General features: G+C 39.5%; 1 protein-coding gene across 3 annotated transcripts in view; it reads left to right on the forward strand.

The window, feature by feature from the left end:
• The window catches only part of IKZF4 (IKAROS family zinc finger 4), a 77,581-nt gene extending 56,539 nt beyond the window's left edge, over positions 1-21,042 (forward strand). For all 3 annotated transcript variants that reach the window (XM_034412599.3, XM_060688820.2, XM_087888772.1), the window contains 5 exons: positions 3,919-4,179; positions 8,723-8,890; positions 18,774-18,923; positions 19,702-19,833; positions 20,037-21,042. In XM_034412599.3, the coding sequence (XP_034268490.1) occupies positions 3,919-4,179; positions 8,723-8,890; positions 18,774-18,923; positions 19,702-19,833; positions 20,037-20,785 (1,460 nt within the window). In that variant the 3' untranslated portion in view covers positions 20,786-21,042. The remainder of the gene's footprint in view (positions 1-3,918; positions 4,180-8,722; positions 8,891-18,773; positions 18,924-19,701; positions 19,834-20,036) is intronic.
• The last annotated feature ends 911 nt before the right edge of the window (positions 21,043-21,953 follow it).

A 21,953-nucleotide genomic window follows, 5' to 3' on the forward strand; every position in this document is an offset into this window, starting at 1 on the left:
TCGTAAACGTAGGAGGTAAAGTTGGATTTTGAGAGTTAGATTTATATAGTATGCATTGGATTTAGCCTTTATACCTCTAGCAAACTTATTTTCCTGCTAAAATAGCACCTGATATTTGTGAAAATGGCCAATCCTTGATTGCACATGCCTACGGATGCTTCTGTTAGACAGAATGTACATTAAATATATAGAAAATTATTAATCTTAAATTAGTTTGTTTCTATTATTCTCTCTGTGTTAGGTACTTTTATCATTTTTAATTTGAAGCTGAAGAATTTATACAGTTTCCAATACTGAATTGGAAGTACTGCAACAGAACTCATTTCCAGCAATTTAGACCCAGTTCAGAATTTTTTGTAATGCATTCAGGCCCTTGAAGGCTAGTAGTTTTAGCTAGTTATTCCATTACTTGTGCAGTGAAACATAAAAGGAATTCTGCCTATGTTTTGCCAAAGCCCGCAAAGATACCTTCCCTTTCTTAGGGAGAAGCTGGCTGGTGGTGTTGCGTCTAATTTGTCTTGATTCATTGCTGGATAAGCCAACAAACTCATGTCCCAGTGGAGCAGAAGTATTGCATAGCCTGTTTTGCCAACTTGACCAAATACTACTATTCTTCTGTAAGGAGGATTGAAGAACAATAGCTAAGTTATCCAGGAGGGGAAAAAGGCATCCAAGGAGACTGGAAAAACATCCAGATTCAGCCAGCAATAATGTATCTGAGCAGTTCTTGCCCCAGTGAGCAACCTTGTACTTCATAATTGTGCACAGCAATATCAACTTGTGTTGGATCTCCAGGGTGCTGTTTTTGATAAATGAAGCCTTTTTTCCTGTTAAGTCCATTATTTCCCACTCCCCTTACTATTCTGATACAAGTACCAGCTTCCAACTTTTTTTTTTTTTTTTGCAATATGGAAAACTTATTTAAATGATTTCCTATGACACACATAAACATCCTGTTATTTTTCTGTTGATGAAGACACAGTTTTTAGAGCTGGAGATCCTAGACTGATATGATGCCTGATCTATATCGGCTCATTGCTACAAGCAAAAGCTGAACCTTGACTTGCAAAAGATTTAAACTGCATCATTATACACACACATACACACACACACACACATTCATTCACACACCACATACATATACATCTGTGGGGGGAGGGAGAGAGAAGGAGGGAGGGTGAGAGAGGGAGGGAGAGGGAGAACAAAGTCTCCCTACAATCTTATTTTCTGGAACCAAGAAAAACTCCTCAGTAGCCGAAATGGATGGCATACTAGCACACTCCTATTTTATCCTACGGAAATACCCAAGCCCTGCTCAACATTTTAGTTGTGTACTACCCAGTTGTAAGCCATATTTGTAAAGAGATTTCTTAGGCAACTCTGCTATTGAGTATGTCCTTATACAAACAGAGAAGTAATAAAGTCTGTTGAGTTCCCTATTGCTATTAATACTAGATGCGGATGTGTTCACCATTGGTCTGTCTCTGTGTAGATAGAAGGTTGTCACTTTGGAAAGCCATTAAATCCCATTATATTAAATCTTATTGATTCCCAGTTTTTCCTCAGCACAAAATTGGTCTGTGTGGCACTAAAAGAAGAATTGATTCTCCTCCAGCTTCCTTCAAATGTGCTGAACTGCAACTTCCATAATCCCCAATCAACATGATCATTGGGTCAACTTATTGTAGGTATTGCCCTCCAGGAAACTAACTAGTCATGATCTGAGTCACTGTTTACTCCTTCTCATCATGCCACATAAAAGAATCTATATTTGTCCAATTCTTTAAATATAAAGTATTTTAAAGGAGTGAAAAATGTAGAGACTCAGTTTATTGGACATAAAGGCCTAGTTCCCATGTGCAGCCTTTTAATTAATGCCAAAATATTCTGAGTACAGAGATAAATTCTATAAGAAGGCTGCTCTCATTGTTTATAAGTACTACCTGTGTATGCCCATCAATACACTTGTGCATTTTCTTTGTTCAATTCACATGATAAGCTACAACAGATAAGCTGGGGGGAAGATGTGCTGGCAGCGACCTACATTCCTAACTGTTATAATGCTCTGTGGAATGCCACTAATCAAGTAGCTTTTAGAAAAATACATCATAATTAGATGGTAATAGCCACCTTTATTTTAGAGGCTATCTCATAGTGCCTGTGGGTTTTCCAATAACATATAAGAGTAAAAATGCTATCTTTGGAATCAAACTAGACATAGCTGCAGCAGCAGTACACTCACATGTCTGAATGAAGTCAACTATTTCCTATCTGAATAGAAAAATAACTAAATCTCTATCTTCTTATTGTGCTAAGTGCCATTGTTCCAGGCAGTTGTTTTCAGCCTCATACAAGACCTTGTTCAAAAGACCTTGAGGCACAGCAAGGCAGTAAGAGGTTTATACAGCATCCTTTTTTATTATTATTATTATTATAAGAAGCTTCATTTTCATTTTTAAGTGAACAGGTCAGACATATCCGGTTACATTTTTCACACAGGTAGAAGAGAAGTTCTTATCTGAAATCCTATTGAGCTACTACATCTCAGTATTGGCAGCTCTGAACTGTATGGACCATTGATCTAACAATTTAAGGCTTTTTACAATCTTAAACAAGCTTCCCCATTGCATCTAGTCTGGTCCTTGTTTTTGCTACCTTCCACTGCCACAGAATGCTGTGTAGAAGAGAATTCACAGATCAGGAGAAGATGTAAATATTAGATTTCATATTTACAAAGGAATAACTGTGAAATGGAATGATGAAACAATTATATATCATAAAGTAGAGACAGGAAATCCTAATTTTTCATACTGCAATTTGGGAAGCTGTACTGTGATGCAGTCCCTAGCCAAAATGCCCTTTGATTCCTAAGGTGCAAAGTCCCACCTGATATATCAGATTCCTTCAATCTGTCCCCATTAGAAAAGCATCTATCTTCAGTGTCTCAGAATGGATCTCTCCCCTCCCTGGTTACCAGTGATCCTGTCCACATTGCTATTTGGCTGGAAAAATTGTGTAGAACTTTAAGGATCTCTGAGGACCATTGTATGTTTCTTAGTTTATAGACTTTATCCCTAAAGCTTTCTTTTTCTGTTCTGAGAACATTCCAGCATTGTAGCTACATGTCCATTTTCTTTAATTCATGAAAGATGAAGAATAGTTGTGCGTAGATGATACCTGTGAAATGCTTCACATTAATTTAACAATTAATCAAATATGCAATAAATTCCGGAATCCTTTATTAAAAGATAGCGTCTGTTATCTTATTTGGTTTTCCTGCTTTTAAATATGTGATATATTTTAGCTCTTGAAAGCATTCCTTGGACTTCATTTGATGAATAAGATCATAAGCACAGTCATGGTTTTACTTAGCGACTGCTTTGTTTAGTGACCGAGTTTATGGTCCCAATTGTGGTTACTAAACAAGGACTTTCTGTAATACTCTTAATAGCCTAAGCAGCAAGGACTTTTGTGGCACCAAAAATAAATAACTTTATTATGGCATCAGATTTTCTACATATATCTCTTTCATTAGATACATGTTATACATAGAGAGGATCTCCACTGGAAGAGGAGAATACTGTTCCTCCTTTCTTATATCAAATTCTAATTTAGTTGTAAATAGTGCAATTTAACCTTTCTTAGATTCATGGTCTTGAATTTCATAATTGAAAAGTTCTATTATGAGATAAAGGGAGAAAAGCATTATTTCTCCATAGTATGCATTATATTAAAATTGTTTTTTAATCCAGTCTTAAATGCCAAAGTTCCTTTAGTAATTTTTAATTTTTGCTCAGTATCAAAGGTTTCATCATCCAGACCCCTTAGGGTGTTTTTTAAATGCTTACTATTTGCAAGTATTTAATACTATAGTTTTAATTAAAAAAATGTTTGGGTTTTTTTTTTTTACCCCCACAGCAAATTCTATCAAGGTGGAAATGTACAGTGATGAAGAATCTAGCCGGCTGCTGTCCCATGATGACCGGCTCATTGAAAAAGAGGACAGCGTGATTGTAGAGGATTCCCTCTCTGAGCCCCTTGGTTACTGTGATGGGTCAGGACAGGAACCGCATTCCCCTGGCGGCATACGGCTACCCAATGGCAAACTGAAATGTGATATCTGTGGAATGGTGTGCATTGGCCCAAATGTACTGATGGTGCACAAACGCAGTCATACTGGTGAGCAGACTTCTAGGAAGCGTGAGCACTAAATGCTGGTGCTTATGCTTGTCCTCTGCATAGTTCTTTAAAGTTAAATAATCTGAGAGACCCTGCTAATCCTACTCAGGCTTCTGTAATGAGTTGCCAGGGACTGAAGCAACTCAATCACTATTCTTGTAGTAATGGAACTATGGCCCTTTCCTTTGACAAATCTAAGACCTTTTGGTGAGTTCATTAATAAAATAGGATTTGAACTGGGAAATCTGCTGGTTCATAATCTTTGCCTCTGAATGATGGTAGCTCTTAATATAGGTCATGAACAGTTTGTATCTTTCATTATAATTTCATCTGGCCTTTGAGTTAATTTTAAACCATTATTGTGGTTTACATTTATTCTAAGTATAGAAATCCTTTAGAATTACCTATAATCCTACATTATTATGACCTATAGTGAAATAAGAGCTTCATTTAAGTCCTGGTAATAGATAAAAAGAATTGGATTTAAAAAACAACCAGAACACTGTACTGTGCCATATTTTTATTGGAAACCTTCAGCCAATATTCATTATTTTTGGAAAAAGTATGGGAAGTCCAGGAAAGTCAGGTCTCTTAATAGAGTTCAGCTGAGTCAGATGTTCCAATCAGATGATGGTCAGGTATGAGTTGAAGGACTTTTCCCTTCAAAGAACACACTTGTGTTTGTTACTATCATCAGAAGTATGTTTTTGGACTATAAGAAAAGAATTGTCAATACTCATGAATCTTGTAAGGGCTACAACAGTAGTGCCAAAGATTTTGCTCTCCAGGAATCTACAGTCAGGCAGTTAATATACAAATAAATAAAATACAACACATTTGTTATTATTCTTTAGAGCAGTTGCCCCAACAAAAACAGCTCAAGACCAAGGTGCATTGTTATCCTGGGGATTATAAGGAATCCTAATGTAATGGCAAAGGATCTTCAGGCCACTCTTGCAATGTCTCTTGACAGTGTTCACAAATCTACCATTAAAAAAAAACAACTGATCCCCAGAAACCACGCTGTTGCTCATGTCAGATTACCTTAATGATCCAGCAGGCCACTGGCTTAATATTTTGTTAATAGATAAGAATTAGTGAAATTTTCTGACATTAATGAGAGGCATTATGTTTGGAGAAAACGAAGTGTTGGACTGTCACAAAAAGAACATCCCAACCATGAGACATAGTGATGGAAATATCATCATCTTACAACCTCAGGAGCCAGGTGGCTCACAAGCAATAGTTTAACAATGGATGTTGGCTTATACCAGCAAATTTTATAGGTGATTGTCAGCATACACATCCATGAGTCCAAATGAACGAGGGTCATACAGTACAACAGCAGTCCTAATCACATAAAATAATCTACAATAGAATGGCTGAAACAGAAGAAATTTCATGTTTTCAAATGGCCAAGTCAAATTCCTAAGTTTAACCTAATTGAAATGTGGCAAGACCTAGAGTGGGCAGTTCATGCAGGGTAGATTCCAAAGATTTGAAGTCAAACTGAGCCAAAGTACCTCCAAGACAATGTTTGGATCAGCAACATTAAATCAATTTCCAGTGTTTGGAAAGAGGAAATGTACTGTATTTTTTGCACTGTAAAATGCTCTGGACTAGGGCATCTCCAACCTTGGCAGTTTTAAGACTTTTGGACTTCAACTCCCAGAATTCCCCAGCCAGCAAAACTGGAGACTCAGGATTACAATGCACTTTGGTCTTGGAGACCCCTGCTCTCGACCATAAGACACACCTAGCTTTTGGGGAGGAAAACAAGAAAAAAAAATCTGCCTCTGCCTCCCAGCAATTTGCCTCCTTGCAGCAAACAGCAAACAGCCTGGTCAGCTTCAGCACAGCCTGGTTCGGCACGAGCAGCTGATTGGCGGTTGGATCAGCCTCCCAAAATACTGCCAATCAGCTGTTCCAGGCTGTGGGGATTGCCGCCGCTCATCATCGCCACTGCCACCACCCATCGCCACTGCCACCTATCGCCGCCTCCACAGGTCCCATTTTCGGCCTCCACATGCCCCATTTTTGGCCCGTTCCAGGTGGCGGGGATTGCCAGCACTGACGTTCTGTGGCAATGGGTGGCAGCAATCCCCGCAGCCTGGAACAGTCTGAAAACAGGACGCGCAGAGGCCAAAAACGGAGCCCATGGAGGCCAAAAATGGGGAACGCGGAGACATGGGTAGCGATGGCGGTGATCCCCACAGTCTGGAACAGTTGATCGGCAGTATTCTGGGAGGCTGATCCAACCGCCAATCAGCTGCTCGTGCTAAATTAGGCTGTGTTGAAGCTGACCAGGCTGTTTGCTGTTTGCTGCAAGGAGGCAAATTGCTGGGAGGCAGAGGCCGAAGGGTGGGAGCAGGCAGGTGGGCAGGGCTTCGCCAACATTTGCTCTATAAGACGCACAGACATTTGCACTCACTTTGGGGGGGGGGGTAAAGTATGTCTTATAGACCGAAAAATATGGTATTCAAGTCAGTTATAATAGTCCTTGACTTATAACCATCTGTTTAGTGACCTTTCAAGGTTAAAACGGCACTGAAAAAAGTGACAACTGTTTTTTAGACTTATAACTGTTGCACCATCCTCATAATCACATGATCAAAATTTAGATACTTGGCATCTGGCATGTATTTCTGAGAATTGCGGTATCCCAGGATCATGTGAACACTTTTTGCGACTATCTGATGAGCAAAGTCAATGGGAAAGCCAGATTCATTTAACAACCACGTTACTAATTTAACAGAGGCAGTGATTCACTTAAGATCTGTGGCATGAAAGGTCATAAAATGGGGCAGAATGCATTTAACAATTGTTTTGCTTAGCAACAAAAATTTAGAGCTCAGTTGTAGTCATAGGTCGAGGACTACCTGTACTACAATTAAAGATTCTCATGCATCTTTTAACCAAAACAGTGAATATTGCTTCAGTGAGTTCAGTAAAACTACGACAACAGTTTTGTGTATGGATTTAAAAGTCAAATTTTCATCTAACATTTTAGATCAGAGGTGTCAAACTCATAGCCCGCAGCCCAGATGCATCACGTGCTGGTCACGCCCACCTGCGTTTTAGCGAGAGGGGGGGAAGTTGTGATACGTCACGTGACGTGTCGTTGTGAGTTTGACACCCCTGTTTTAGATAATAGCTCAGTTCATACCTTGTTAAGAACTATTTTTTCCTTTTCTTCCAGCCAGATTCTTGGAAAAGGTAGATACTGGAAAGAGAATGAGTGAAAAAGAAGGGTATAAACAGTATTAGAAATGGGTGTTCCTATCACTTCACTTTTAATTCTTACACTGCCCATTGCTTGCTTCAGCCTAACATACTAAACTCTCCCCCAGCAAAATACTTAAGGCATAGGTGGAAAAGGGCATTCCGACCAAAGATAACACAAAGAGAGGACATTGCTGGTATTATGAAAGATAGCATAAATCAAAAAGGTAACAATATAATGATATTCTGTACATAAACAACTGTTAATGGTGTAATTGTAACTTCAGAGGAAGAGGTGAGGACTTGAAAATTTATGTCAATTCTAAAACATTTGACCAAATCATTAAAAATCATTTTCTTTGCCACTTGTCAAAAAAAAAAAAAAAAAAAGGTGTGGGGGGGAATCAAACATTGGGAAACACATAAGATTGCTACAAATCTTATACAGATTTATTCTAGGCTTGTTCACCCTGCATGCTTAGAAAGTCCACAGTTCGATGTCTTGATAGATTCCAAAGGTGACATCACTGAGCAAAATATTAATTTTGATACTCAACAAAATAAAAAATTAAACCTTATTTTAACAATAAAGAGCCTATCTTTCACAGCTTAATATGCATTTTCCCCAATTTATAGGATTTTCACTCATCATTTTAAAGGTTGTATAAATGATATCAATTTCATCAAATTATTACAGCTTCTTAAAAATGGATTACTGATTTAAGAGTCTCAGTTGATTGCTCCAAAGCATTTTACGGATGTGGAACCAGAAGCAGCAGTAATATAAGGACTAAATAGTCCAAACAACAAATGCTTGAGTTGAATGTACTGCCAAAAAATGCTCTGAGGTAAATCTTCCTAGGTTCTAAGCTCTGCAAATGTTTATATCAAAGAACAGATTTGATTCACAGGGACAATATGATGAGAGGCTCTGTTTTTGTCTCCAAAAGGAATTCACTGTCTATTTTGTAATAGAGTTATTCCAATATACAAGCTTTATAATGGTTTTTTTTTTTAAAAGAATAGGTTGACACAATGATGAAAAGTCTTTGGTACATTTTTTTCTTGCCAGCAGTACAGAAATGTTTTTCATTGCCCTCTTTTTCAACTTTTTAATCTAACCTATAGTCCTGAAATTCCTGATACTGTAGTTTCTTATTCAAAAATTAATCAGGCCTGACCATGCTGAGCTGCTGAACCTAGGCTAGTGCTAAAAGGATGAGATAATATATATATATAGGTATATATAAGATAGCTTCAGCAAGACCAAGGAGCCAGACAAGCTTCTCTGATGTCCTGCTTATGATATCCCTCCTTCTAGGTGAGAGACCATTCCATTGCAATCAATGTGGTGCCTCCTTCACCCAAAAAGGCAACCTCCTGCGCCACATCAAACTGCATTCAGGCGAGAAACCCTTCAAATGCCCTTTCTGCAACTATGCTTGCCGGAGAAGAGATGCACTCACCGGTCACCTCCGCACACACTCAGGTAAATATCCAACATTTCTCTCAGAATGGGACAACTCGCAGCCAACTCATTGTGGCCAATTTGCCACGGGACAACTCACTGTAGGACAATTTAACAATTTAATTTAATTATTTAAAATAAATAAAAACATTATTTTAACTTCACATTCACATTTCATTTTGTCCCTCCTTTTGCATCATTTAATGATTCTATTCCACCATTTATTTAATATTAGTGTAACTCTTGTCCCACAGCAAGTTGTTCCATGGCAAGTTGGCTGTGGCAAATTGTTATAGACCAGGGGTGAAATCTAAAATTTTTCCCTACTGGTTCTATGCGCGTGGCTTGGGGAGGGTGCCCTGTGACTAAGTGGGCATGGCCAACTCAATGTCACTCAGAGCCATGCCCACTCAGTCACAAGACCCCCCCAATCAAGCCATGCCCACAGAACCCGGTAGGAAAACATTTTAAATTTCTATTCTGCCGCCTGCTCACCACCCCCTCTCCCTTCACTTTGGGTCGGGGGCTGGGGCCCAGAGACACGCCATTCACTGAAGCCCCGGAGGTGCCGTCTGCTCACTGCCTGCCTCAGCCGGGTCGGGGAATGCACCATTCCCTGACTCCAGCCTTGCCGTGGAGGCACCGCCTGCTCGCCCTTCGCCACGCGGCATGTCTTACTCCTTACCTTTCTCCCGTGGCTGGCTGCCAGGGAAGGCAAGCGCCCGAAAGTTACCGGAGCTGCTCTCCTTCTTGAATGTGCCGCCACCATCGCTGCCCTGGTCCATGCGCCGGCTGTACAAGCACACACCCAACCTGCCACTGATGAATTAATGAAATAAATGGTGTGCGCTTGCGCAGCCGGCGCATGGACCAGGGCAGCGATGGTGGCAGCACATTCAAGAAGGAGAGCAGCTCCGGTAACTTTCGGGCGCTTGCCTTTCCTGGCAGCCAGCCGCAGGAGAAAGATAAGGAGTAGGACCTGCCGCGTGGCGAAGGGCAAGCGGGCGGTGCCTCCACGGCAAGGCTGGAGTCGGGGAATGGTGCATTCCCCGACCCATTTGAGGCAGGCGGTGAGCAGGCGGCAGCTCCGGGGCTTCGGTGAATGGCGCATCTCTGGGCCCCAGCCCCCGACCCAAAGCGAAGGGAGAGCAGGTGGTGAGAGGGCGGGGCAAGGCCGGAGTCTCTTTCTGGGCGTGTCGCTTCTGCCTGTTGGGCCACTTCCTGAAGCTGGCAGCTCTGCAGCCAGCCGCTTTGCTTTTTCCCCCTTTTTCCTCATGGGAGGCTTGCGTGGTAGCACCAGCAAAAGCAATGCGGGGAAGTGGCCCAACAAGCAGAAGCGCTGCACCCAGAAAGAGAAGGGCAAGAGGGGCCAGTGGGCTGCAGAGGCTAAAGCGGGTGGGTGGAGCCTCCAGCTGCCATCGCTACCGCTTCTCCGAACTACCGGCCATCCTCGCTACCAGATTGGCTGATCCGGTCCGAACCAGGAGCATTTCACCCCTGTTATAGACCCCATTTCTCTTGGGCCATGGTTTTATCTTGTTAGACAGGGAGACCTTCCAAGAACTCATTGTAATGTAGATAGACTCTCAAATCCAGTAGTGGCTATGCTCAATTTTACTTTAACATACAAGAGATGAGTACATTAACCAAATCTTATTTTTAAGAAAAGTTTTTAAATTGAACCAGAAAATCTTTCTGCTAATGACATCACTTTAGATAAAACAGTGAAAATCTCTGGTATGCCATAATAACTAACAAATTGATGATGATGATGACGACGACAAAGTTTTTCTAAATCACAGTCCACTTCATGAAATGCATGCCATAAAGTTACTGGGATCCACAGAAGCTCATATAGTAATTAATTGTTAGCCCTTGGTATCCTACATTTTCGTTTTTTAGCTGCAACAAATTTAGATGGCTACTTCTCTGGAAACCTGTTAAAAATGGCTGTCATAATCCCATGATGAGTTGAATTTATATTTCTTTGTCCAATAGATAAATGTGAGATATTGTCCTTGAATAAAATAAAAAAGTATATTGATAGTTGACATGGGAATGAGTGGAAGGCTTCACAAAGATCTTCTCAAATATGTCATTTTATGTTGTTTTTAGTATAATAACAGCTAGATTATTTTTTTGTAAAGAGCGAAATCTGTTCATCTATCAAGTTGTTATTGTTTTTTCTTTTCCTTGGTTTCTGTATATGGATTGTGTTGGGCCTTTTTAACTTCATAAGTGTTTTTATGTATCTGTAATACTTGTCACTTCATTTCAAGTGTCAGATTGGAGAAATGATTGTTCGATTTGTCACTATTATGACAGTTTCTTTAGTTCCCCAGATCCATCTAATGATTTCTTATCTAGACAAATTATCTGTTGTAAGACAGAAAGCATTTGAGTTGCACAGACCTATTCTTTGTGGAAGAACAATGTCTCTGTTGTAGAGGACCTTGCAGAATTGGTCCAATAAAAAATAACTGAACTTTGTCCTATTCACAGAATCAACATCTTGAGTGCTTTTCTCTGTTATATTAGAATTTTATAGACTAAAATTAGGTATGTTCCAGTCTCTCTACTGTATTATCTTAATATGAGTAAGCTTCTTGACAAGTTCCAGAAATGTTTAATTATATCTCTTGATAATTGTCCATATTTGCTGCTGCTGCAAGAGATCAAAGATCCTGAAAGGCATTATTAAGTTGCCTACCTTTGGTGATCATGCTTTGTGGTTTTATATGACTAATATTAATGGGAGACATTATATTGTTCCTATGTCCTTTCTTAGTATTTTAGTAAAATTCACAGCATCCAGTTTCACTTGGAATCTTAGTTATTCTTACGTTCTTATCATTGTGAAATGACCTAGTTTCAGTAAATTTAAAAGCATGAGTTTAGTTTAGTTTAGTTTAGTTTAGTTTAGTTTAGTTTACTTTGTCATTACACCTTGTACAATGAAATTAAATGCCATCTTCAGTGTATATTATAATTAGAAAAATAAAACACTTCACATTCTATACAATTGAACTGAAAACCGATATTGTATTAATGCTGCACTATACAGTAGAATTTAATATAGCTACTACCTTGGGATAGAAGTTGTTTTTCAGCCTATTTCTCCTTGTTTTTATTATCCTGTACCATCTGCCAGATGGTAATAGTTCAAAAAAAGGGTGCCCAGGATGAGATGGATGTTTAAGAAAGTTTTGAATTTTCTTAAGGCAGTGGGAGCTATAAAGCTCTTCCAAAGAGGGGAGAAGGCAACCAATGATCCTCTGGGCAATGATGTTAACCCTCTGGAGTGCTGTCCTATCTGCCACTGTGCAATTGGCAAACCATACACAGGTGCAGTAAGTTAAAATACTCTATGGTGCAGCGATAGAAGGTCACCAACAATTTTTCATTCAGTTGTTGTTTCCTGAGAATCTCAGGTAGTATAATCTCTGCTGGGCCTTTTTGACCAGTGCTGTAATGTGAGTGCCCCAGGTCAGGTCTTCTTTTATAACACCCAGAAACATAAAACTGGCCGCTTGCTCTACTCGGTCTCCAGTGATAAGCAAAGGCTGGATGTCTGATCTATTCTTTTTATAGCCCACTATAAGCTCCTTGGCCTTATTGGTGTTAAGGACCAAGTTATTGTCTTCACACCACGAAAGCAACCGGTCCACCTCATCTTGATAGGCAGACTCATTCCCCCCGGAGATGAGTCCCACCACTGTTGTATCATCTGCAAATTTAGTAATAGTATTACTATCATGAGTGGGAATGCAGTCATGCACATAAAGAGTATAGAATAAAGGACTCAACATGCAACCCTGTGGTGTATCAGTGTGAAGAATAAGGGCTGAAGAGATATGATTACCTAATCTGACCCTCTGAGAGCGGCCAGACAGGAAATCCATAATCCAAAGGCAGATTGAATAAGAAAGTTCAAGATCCATAAGTTTAGACACTAGTCTGTGTGGAAGTATTGTGTTAAATGCAGAGCTAAAATCTACAAAAAGCATCCTCACATAGCTCCCCACGCCCGCTGTTCCAAATGAGTCAGTGCAATGTGAAGAGTGATGGCTATAGCATCCTCTATAGATCTATTTCTTCTGTATGCAAACTAGTGTTTATCAAATGTATGCAGAAGACCAGAAATGATGTGCCAGCAGACCAATTTCTTAAAGCACTTCATGATGATAGGAGTGAGTGCCACTGGTCTGTAATCATTGAGGTTATTGATAGGGAACTTCTTTGGCAGCGGAACAATGGTGGAAGCCTTCAAACAAGATGGAATAGTGGACTGGGATAAAGACCAATTGAAGATTCTGGTAAAGACTCCAGCCAACTGATCAGCACAGTCTTTAAGCACTCAGGCAGATATACCCTCAGGACCAGCAGTCTTTCTAGGGTCCACAGTCCTCAGAATGCTCCTCTCTTCCTGTTCCTCCACAATGAGATTGGGGCTACAATGGGTTGGTGGCTGTAATTTAGCTGTCCCTGATGTCTCCACTTCAAAGCGAGCAAAGAAATAATTCAGCTCCTCTGCCAACGAAGCATCCCCCTCAGCAGGGATGATGTTGGTCGGTTGATGGTTGGTAATTTGTTGAATCCCTCACCACACTTGACTCATGTTATTACTATAAAAATTATCCTCAATCTTCCTCTTATAATCAGTCTTGGCCTTGCAAATACCTTTCTTCAGACTAGCTCTGGCAATGCCCCATCACCAGACCTAAAGGCCTTGGTCCTGTCACACGCAAGAAGCGCTGGACTTCCTTGGTCATCCAGGGCTTCTGATTGGGATAGATCCTAATTTTCATAGAATTTTCTATGAATGGTTAATATGATTCACAGTTAACAACTGTAACATTTCAATCTGGGACAGGAATACAGTCATTCACATTGTTAAAGCTAATCTACAATTGTTTAAAATTTAGACTTGGTTATGTAGGAGGGGTGTTACCTGTCGCCAGTATCTTGTATCTTATTAGTGAATAAAGATGGGTGAACTTTACTTGGCATATTATTTAAGTCAGTATCCCATCTCCAGTACAAGACTTACTTGCCTACTGAAGGGACTAGCTGGGATTGGAGTACTACATTAAATTGCTTTTAATAGTGGCTATTTACAAGCAAAATAATGTAGCAGAGTTGTATTATTTAACATGGTTGGGAGCATAATTCCTGTACTGCAATTTATGATTTTGCTGTCAACACACAAATGGGAATCACATGACCCTGGGACACTGCACAGTCATAAATGCCTATCAGTTACAAAACACCCAAATCTGGATCATGGGTCCATGGGAATATTGTGTGAAGCCTGGTCATAAAGTTACGTTCTAAGTGTCTTCATAACTTGAATGGTCACTAAATGGGACAAAACATCTTGTAATATACAGGGTAATTTCAGGTAGACCTTGCTTAAACAGTCATTCAGTGATTGTTTAAACTTAGTGTTGCTAAACAAGTGATGCTTACAACCAGTCTTCATAATTGCAGCCATTACAGTGTCCCCGTGGTTACGTGTACAATCCAAGTGCTCTGTGACCAGCTTGCAATTACAACATTGCAGTGTCCTGCAATGATTCATGATCACCATTTGCAACTTTCACTGCAGGCTTCCAGAAAGCAAAGTCAATGAGAAAGCTGGCAGGATGTTGCAAATGATGACCATGTGATTCATAGGATTTATTTAACAATGGCAATCAGAATTGCTGGAACTGCTGTTGCTAAGTGGCACAGTCACATGACCTTGAGCTTTATGGCCACATTGCTTTAGTGACAGAAATTCCAGTTCCAGTTACTGCTGTTAACCAAGTAAACTGAAAGTTGGCAGCTGTGCATATACATTTCTCACATAATCTGAATAGATATGTTGATACACAAACCCCAATAATACTTTTTGCAGTGTCAGAGGAGGAAGAATTCAATTCCTAATCTTTCTTTTTCCTTCTAGAGTTATTTCCAAATGAGACTTACTGGGTCTTATTTAGCTCTACTGAAAAAGAAAAGAAACTAGCTAACCATCTAATCTAGTCGGTGGCCAACTATGGGGATGTCTACACGAAGCAAGAAAGCAATAGTGGATTTTCAGTTGTAGTCTTCAACAACAGATAGTGAGAAATATATGGCTTCTGATGCTGTAATTAATGTCTAGTCATCAGGACCAGAAATCCTGATAACCTTATCCTCCATGAATGTCTGATCTCCTTTTAAAGATATGAGTACATTTTTGGTAGCAAATTCCATATTAAAGTACTGTGTGGGAAAAAAAGACTTCCTTTTATTTACCCATAAATCTCCTACCAATAAGAATCATTAGATAACTCCAGATTGTAATACTGAGACAAACAGATTCCTTTCTGATTTTATATCCATGTATGTGTAATTTTCTAAGGCAAAAGGGTCCAGGTGTTGTAATCTGCAGATCTAGGGGAATTGCTTCACACATTTGTTCATGTTGGTTTTCGTTTTAGGTAATCCAACTCTGTAGTAATCTTGTTTTACATTTATCCCAAATTCTTTACAGATATTCCAAGTTTAGTTGCACTATAGATCTGTATAAATGCACAATGATATTGACGACAGTACTTCATTTTCTTTCCTGTAATAACTCCAAGAATAGTTTTTTGGGGGGTATTTTACATTGAGCTGCACTTTAGTTTTTTTAAAATACGTTTTTTATTAAAAGCTTTACAAAGCCATTTAAACTAACATAAACTAATAAAAGAGTAGAAGCAGGAAAGAAAAGTAAAAAGTGGGAGGGGAAGGAAAGTGAAGGGAATCAATTTTTTTTGCAGCAAATATGTGTACAACTATGTAATTTTTTTTTTCTGTTATCCAGGTTTTTTTTCTAGTCATCAAAACCCCAAATCATAAGTGCATTTTCTTTCCATTTCATGCAAAAAAATCTATAAGAGGTTTCCAGTCAATCATAAATGTAGATATTTTTTTTTCTTTGATCAAAGAAGTACTTTAGCCATCTCCAGAAGTTCCATCATCTTCACCATCCATTCCTCTGTTGTAGGTAGTTTTGAATCTTTCCATTTTTGACCATATAAGTCTCACTACAGTTGTCATACATTAAAAAAAAGTTCCATGACTTAACTAGACATGACTAGTTGCTTGTCCATTAGTTCCAAAAGAAAACTCTCTGGTTTCAGTTGCACTTTAACTTTTAAAATTGTGTTGCACATTACATTGACCGTTCTATCCAGATCCTCACTACTACCTCATATTCCCTTGCCTGGTAATCATCACCAGCTCAGAAACCTTCAGGCTATATGAGAAAGTTCTTGGGATTTTTGTTGTTGTTGTTGCCATAATAGACACATCTTGCTTACACTGAGTTGCCATTCCAATTTTAATGCTTATTCCCTAGTTTCAACAGATAACTTTGAGGCTGTATTTTTTGACTGAATACCTTTAAATCAGTGGGTATCATCAGATTTACCCTTACTGCTTATACTGCACTTCCAGTTATTTATGTCTATATTAGAAAAGACCGCTGCAAACATCAGGAAGATGATATTTAATTCCTGGCAATCTCTGAGTTTTAGTAATTTAACCCATGACATTGAAAGAGCATGTTTTGATAAATCACCAGTTACGGTATATCCTGGAAGTCATGGTCTATTCATTGGAAAATTCAGCTTTAATAGACAAGCCATTGCTTATAGTATTTATAGTACTACTTTGTTTATTAAAAAGTACAAACTACTAGTTATTCCTATATATGAAGTTGCAATCAGTTCAAACTATTGATTTACGGCACACTCACCAATAGTGTGGTGCACACTCACCAATAGTGTGGTGTACAGTTTGACTGTAGTGAAACAGTGCTTTCTTTTCTGATCCTTTATTTCATCATTGTATTGTTTTGTCACTAAACTTCCAGGTGTCAAAACAACAGTCAGTTATAAATATGAGAAATAAAATATTAGAATTGAGATAGTTAGTATATAAAAATAATAAAATCGTACATCAGCAGGTTATTAATGGAGAAAATAGCAGCATCCTTATCACTGTTTGGGGTTGTGCAACTGTTAAAATAGCTTGTCCACGTGAGGGGGAGGTAAAACAGGAATAATCTATCATCTCTCTTCCCATCCACTCTATAATATGATATACTGTCCTTGAATGAGGCAGTTCCTTTTATCTATGAAGATCTGCCTACAAAACAAAAGCAAGAATTTATAACCCAGATCAACACATTTCATCATTTAGAACTAGGTCCAACCAGGATCGATAGACTTGTGTGATTCCCCCTGTGATCACCTCATTTGTTCTCTCTCTATCTCAGTAAATATATGAGCTGGCTATTTGCATTTTACCAGTTTTCTACAAATTCAATTCCTAAACAAATGTCATAGCTGTCATAAGTCTTTCTATATTCATTGTATCTTTTTTAAAGTAAGCTGGGAAATTGTATTTCCTGCTTCAATATTTTATTATTTGTTCCAGAAAGTAGGCCCTAAGAATTTATTTGAATATCAAAATCAAGAATGGATAGGTTAGAATAACTTCATATATTGTTCACATTGAATCAGCTTCATCTCATATGAAGTTTAGGAGGGAGAATTCACCCCCAATAAACAAATAACAAACACTCAAGTAAATACATTGCTTTAAAGTACACAATGGTCCATGGATCTCCTTCTCCTCCTCCTCCTACTAGAAGTACCAATTGCCTAGAACCACTAGAAGTGTTCTGATATTATTATGGGAAAATGATTATTACAGTATTTCTCATGAGAGAGATTGGAACTGAAGTCTTGTGTTGCTCTCAAAAAGATGGGAAAAAAACTTCCTTCTTTGTAAGGAATGAAACTGGCAAGACAGGTACTAAAAGTTTCCAGGCCAGAGAAACCAGAATATCAGCTAAGATCAAGAGTTTTTCAAGGTCCTAAAGAGATCATCCAAAGATAAGTTGGCATGGAAATGTGGAATTAAAAAGCCTAAAACTGAAACTCTGGAACACAATCCTGCCTATAAAGCATTGGCTTTTGTATTCTACAGTGTGCATATGGTTTTATTATTGTCAGCATTACAGAGTCAATTTTGCCAGGCAGTTTCTTATAAGAAAATAAGGGTCTGGAGAACCCAGATTCACAACTCACCCAATATTCACTTTGTCCTTACAAGGACCATGCAAGAAAAATCCATGCTATTTTATTATGCAAATGGGAAACCAAGTATAACTCTCCAAGTATATGTGAGACAAAAAAACACCTGAACTTCCTGAAATTAGTATAGTGCATTGTTTAGGTGGGAAAACGGAACTTTAAAACTGAAATTTCAGCAAGCAGGCATTATCTGGTGTCCTAACTATTTTTTCAAGAAATAGTGCCTAAGAGTGAACCCATGTCTTTATTCCAGAACATACTATACCTGCAGAAAATGTTCCTAGCTAGTTGCTTTGTTTACCAAAACTTATGTAGCTCAGTCAAACGTGTGATATCAACAGCTCTCCAACTGATAACTGTGATTCCTTCAGAAGTTATGGTTTTGAAGAAGTTCCTTCATAGCTGTGATTGTCTTCAGAAGTTGTAGGTGCTTCATTATTGGAAGCCTTTAAGAAGAGACTGGATAACCACCTGTCCAAAATGGTATAGGTACAGCCAGGGTCTCCTGATTAAGCAGAGGGTTGGACTAGAAGACCTCCAAGGTCCCTTCCAACTCTGTTGTTATGATTCCTTTCATTCTGTGTCTGCACCAAGTCTTAGTAATCAGGAACATAACTGTGAGAAGTTATACTGACAGGGTATAGCAGGTTTACAACTTTACATCATATTCTTGTGGTCATAAGCAAGCTGTCCACACTTCCCAATTCTGCCTGATCCAAAGTTTACTGTGATAGTTCAGAGATATAATTTGTATTATAGGGCTTCTTTTGTTTCTGTTCTCTTTTTAGTCTCTTCCCCCACAGTTGGCAAGCCCTACAAATGCAACTATTGTGGTCGCAGCTACAAGCAGCAAAGCACGTTGGAAGAGCACAAGGAACGCTGTCACAACTACCTGCAAAGTCTTAACACTGAACCACAGTTGCTGGCTGGCCAGCAAGGTAAGCCTGCTGCTAGGCTAGAACAGAGACAAACCGAAGGAGAATGCTATTGGTTATTATCTACCAAGGATTGTCTGCATTTGAAAATTTTTGCCAATGTTAAAAAAAACTGGGAGGATCATATGCTACCTATAGAGACCAGCTCTATAGGTCAATCTTCCCACACTGAGCTTCCCCTAGTGGATTGAGTTATTGCTACTCCTATGCCCAGGTAGCATAGTTATCTGTACAGATGACTAAGAATGATTGCTAAATGAGGCAGTCACTAAACAAGGACTACTTGTATGTTGATTGTGAATTTTGAAATTTGGAAGTCTATCACATCTGGAAACTATCAGTTTGAAAATAACTGGCCCCAGTTGGTACAGAGCCTCTTTTCCAACTGCCTTTTATAGTCACTGCAGCTTTATTAATATTTTTTTATATCGGGACTAAGATTCTCATTTCTAGGACAGATGGAGACTAGCTTTAGTGGCCAAACATGCAGGATGGGAGACAGGAGAGATGCTGGTACACAAACACCATGAAGCAAGAGAACAGAAGCTAAATGGGATAATCACAAACGTAGACAGCAGGCTCTAATAGGATTGATTCAAGTTAGCACTGGCTGCCAGTTGTAACCTTATGTATTTTGCTGTGAGATTTTTTTTTTCGCCAATAAATTAATTAGCAGTATCATTCATGTATGGCCTTCATAATCTTGCACAGACACTTTAAAAAAGGAATATAGGGTAGAATTAATTTGGACAACCAAAAATGAAACCAATTTTATTACCAGGTGACGAGATGCGAGACTTGGAGATGGTGCCGGACTCCATGCTTCATTCCTCAGCAGATCGGCCAGCCTTTATTGACCGACTAGCAAACAGCATCACCAAACGAAAACGCTCCACACCTCAGAAATTTATAGGTAAGGTGCATTTCAAGCATTTCTTGTGAGCCAAGAGTTGTTGGATTACAGTACAGGATGTCTTGGGTGCTTCTCCCTGGACTAAAGAAGTCCCATGTGTAGTTCTCTTTTCCATCAGCATTATTTGTCTTACTCTTATCATAGACTTACCATCTGATACTAGAAGAAATTTGTAATCTGATCTCTTTTATCCTATGCATTAGGAGAGAAGCATATGCGGTATAGCCTCTCCGATATGGCATATGATGTCAACTCCAGCTTTGAGAAGGACGTGGAGATGGTGGCTGCCCACCATCCCATGGACGCTAGCTTTGGCAGTTCATTGTCATTCATGGGAGCAGAACATTTGCGTCCCCTCAGACTCCCACCCACAAACTGCATCTCTGAGATCACACCTGTCATCAGCTCTGTCTACACTCAAATCCAGCCCCTCCCGGGCAGGTTGGAAATTGCAAGTAGTCGGGAAGCTGCCGAAGGCCACGAGGACCTTTCTGATGGAACACAGATTGTGTATCGGGCATCACGGGAGCCAAGCATGGTATCACCTAGCAATGGTTGCCAGGATTCCACAGACACTGAGAGCATCCATGAGGAGAGGGGCTCACAGCAGCCGCTGCTATCCAGCATTGGGAATTGCAGCAGCAGCCGGCAGAGTCCAGCCTACGCCAAAGAGGACCCCAAATTGCAGGAGGGCATCATTCCCACCACTACTCGGTCAACTCCCAGTTCAGCCAAAGAAGCCCTGCGTGTGGTGAATGATGAAGGGGAACAGGTAAAAGCCTTCAAATGTGAGCACTGCCGGATCTTATTCCTGGACCACGTCATGTTCACCATCCATATGGGCTGCCATGGCTTCAGAGACCCTTTTGAATGCAACATCTGTGGCTATCACAGCCAAGACCGGTACGAGTTCTCTTCCCACATAGTGCGAGGGGAACATAAAGTAGGCTAATCTTACTCTGTCCCCTTATTCATCTCTCCCCATCACTAGTGCTCTATCCTAGTTGGGCATGGAACTGTTCATTTCTTTTGTACTCCTTTGCACTGACTTTGGCTAAAAAAGAGAAATGTTAAAAAAAAAAAGAACCCTAAGTTTTAAAAAATCCAATGAACTTGAGACGGGGAGGAGCTCATAACATTTTGCCTTTCTCTATGGTGTGTTATTTAAAAGTTGATAATTAATTTTAAATTTTTGTTTTTTTTCTCTCACACTTGTAGTTATTTATTAACTCCTTCCTTCCTTCCTCCCTCCCTCCCTCCCTCCCTCCCTCCCTTCCATCCTTCCTCTAAATAGATTTTTCATTCATTTCACCAGGAATGTCCTCTTTTGAGGAGCAAGTAAGGGCTGGCATATTGCCCAGCAGCAAGCTTGACTCTCTAAGGTTAAGGTCTCTTCCATTTAGACATTTTTTTTGTTTTGGTTCCCATATTTCTGTTAAGCCACCATGTTAGGTATTAAGAACCTCAGATCAGGTGCTAAACACATTATAGAGCTTCCCCCTTTCAAGGGGCTAGGAAAGCCACGGCCTGAGCTATATAACTGTTCAAATGAACCGTATATATCTTCTTTTTATGGGTGGCTGTGAAATGGAGTGTATGAAGGTATCATGCTAGGAATGCTGTGGTCCCAAGAATTTAATACCTCTGTGCATCTACTTAACACAGCTTTGAACTGACTTGTATTATTTCCTCTATTGGGGCCCAAAAGGGATAGTGAATTTTGCATCTGGTGTTGATGAAGGAGCTACGGTATTTCAAGGAAGATGATGAGCACTTTGTATAGGAAGAATGCTGCCTTTCCATATTGAATCGAGAACCAGCATTGGGAAAACAAATGCTGTTTCCAGGATGCGATGAAGGAACCTTAACATTATCTGGTTAAATCTATGATGCTTCTAAAGAGTCTGGGATGTCCTGTCTTCTCTCCAGATAGGTTGTCTGAGCTTTTTTTTTTTTTTTTTTTTTTTTTTTTTTTTTTTGAGCTTCCATGGTTAGCACTTAGCGGATAATGGTTGCTAAAGACTGTAGAATCAGGGTAGGAAAAATGTATCTTTTACAACTCCCATCATGTCTTAGTACCCTCTGAGCAGGCTAGGATTAATGGGAGTTGAAATGCAGCA

The sequence above is a fragment of the Pantherophis guttatus genome, chromosome 2 (genome assembly GCF_059756535.1).
Source record: "Pantherophis guttatus breed Tessera chromosome 2, ASM5975653v1, whole genome shotgun sequence".
Lineage (NCBI taxonomy): Eukaryota > Metazoa > Chordata > Lepidosauria > Squamata > Colubridae > Pantherophis > Pantherophis guttatus.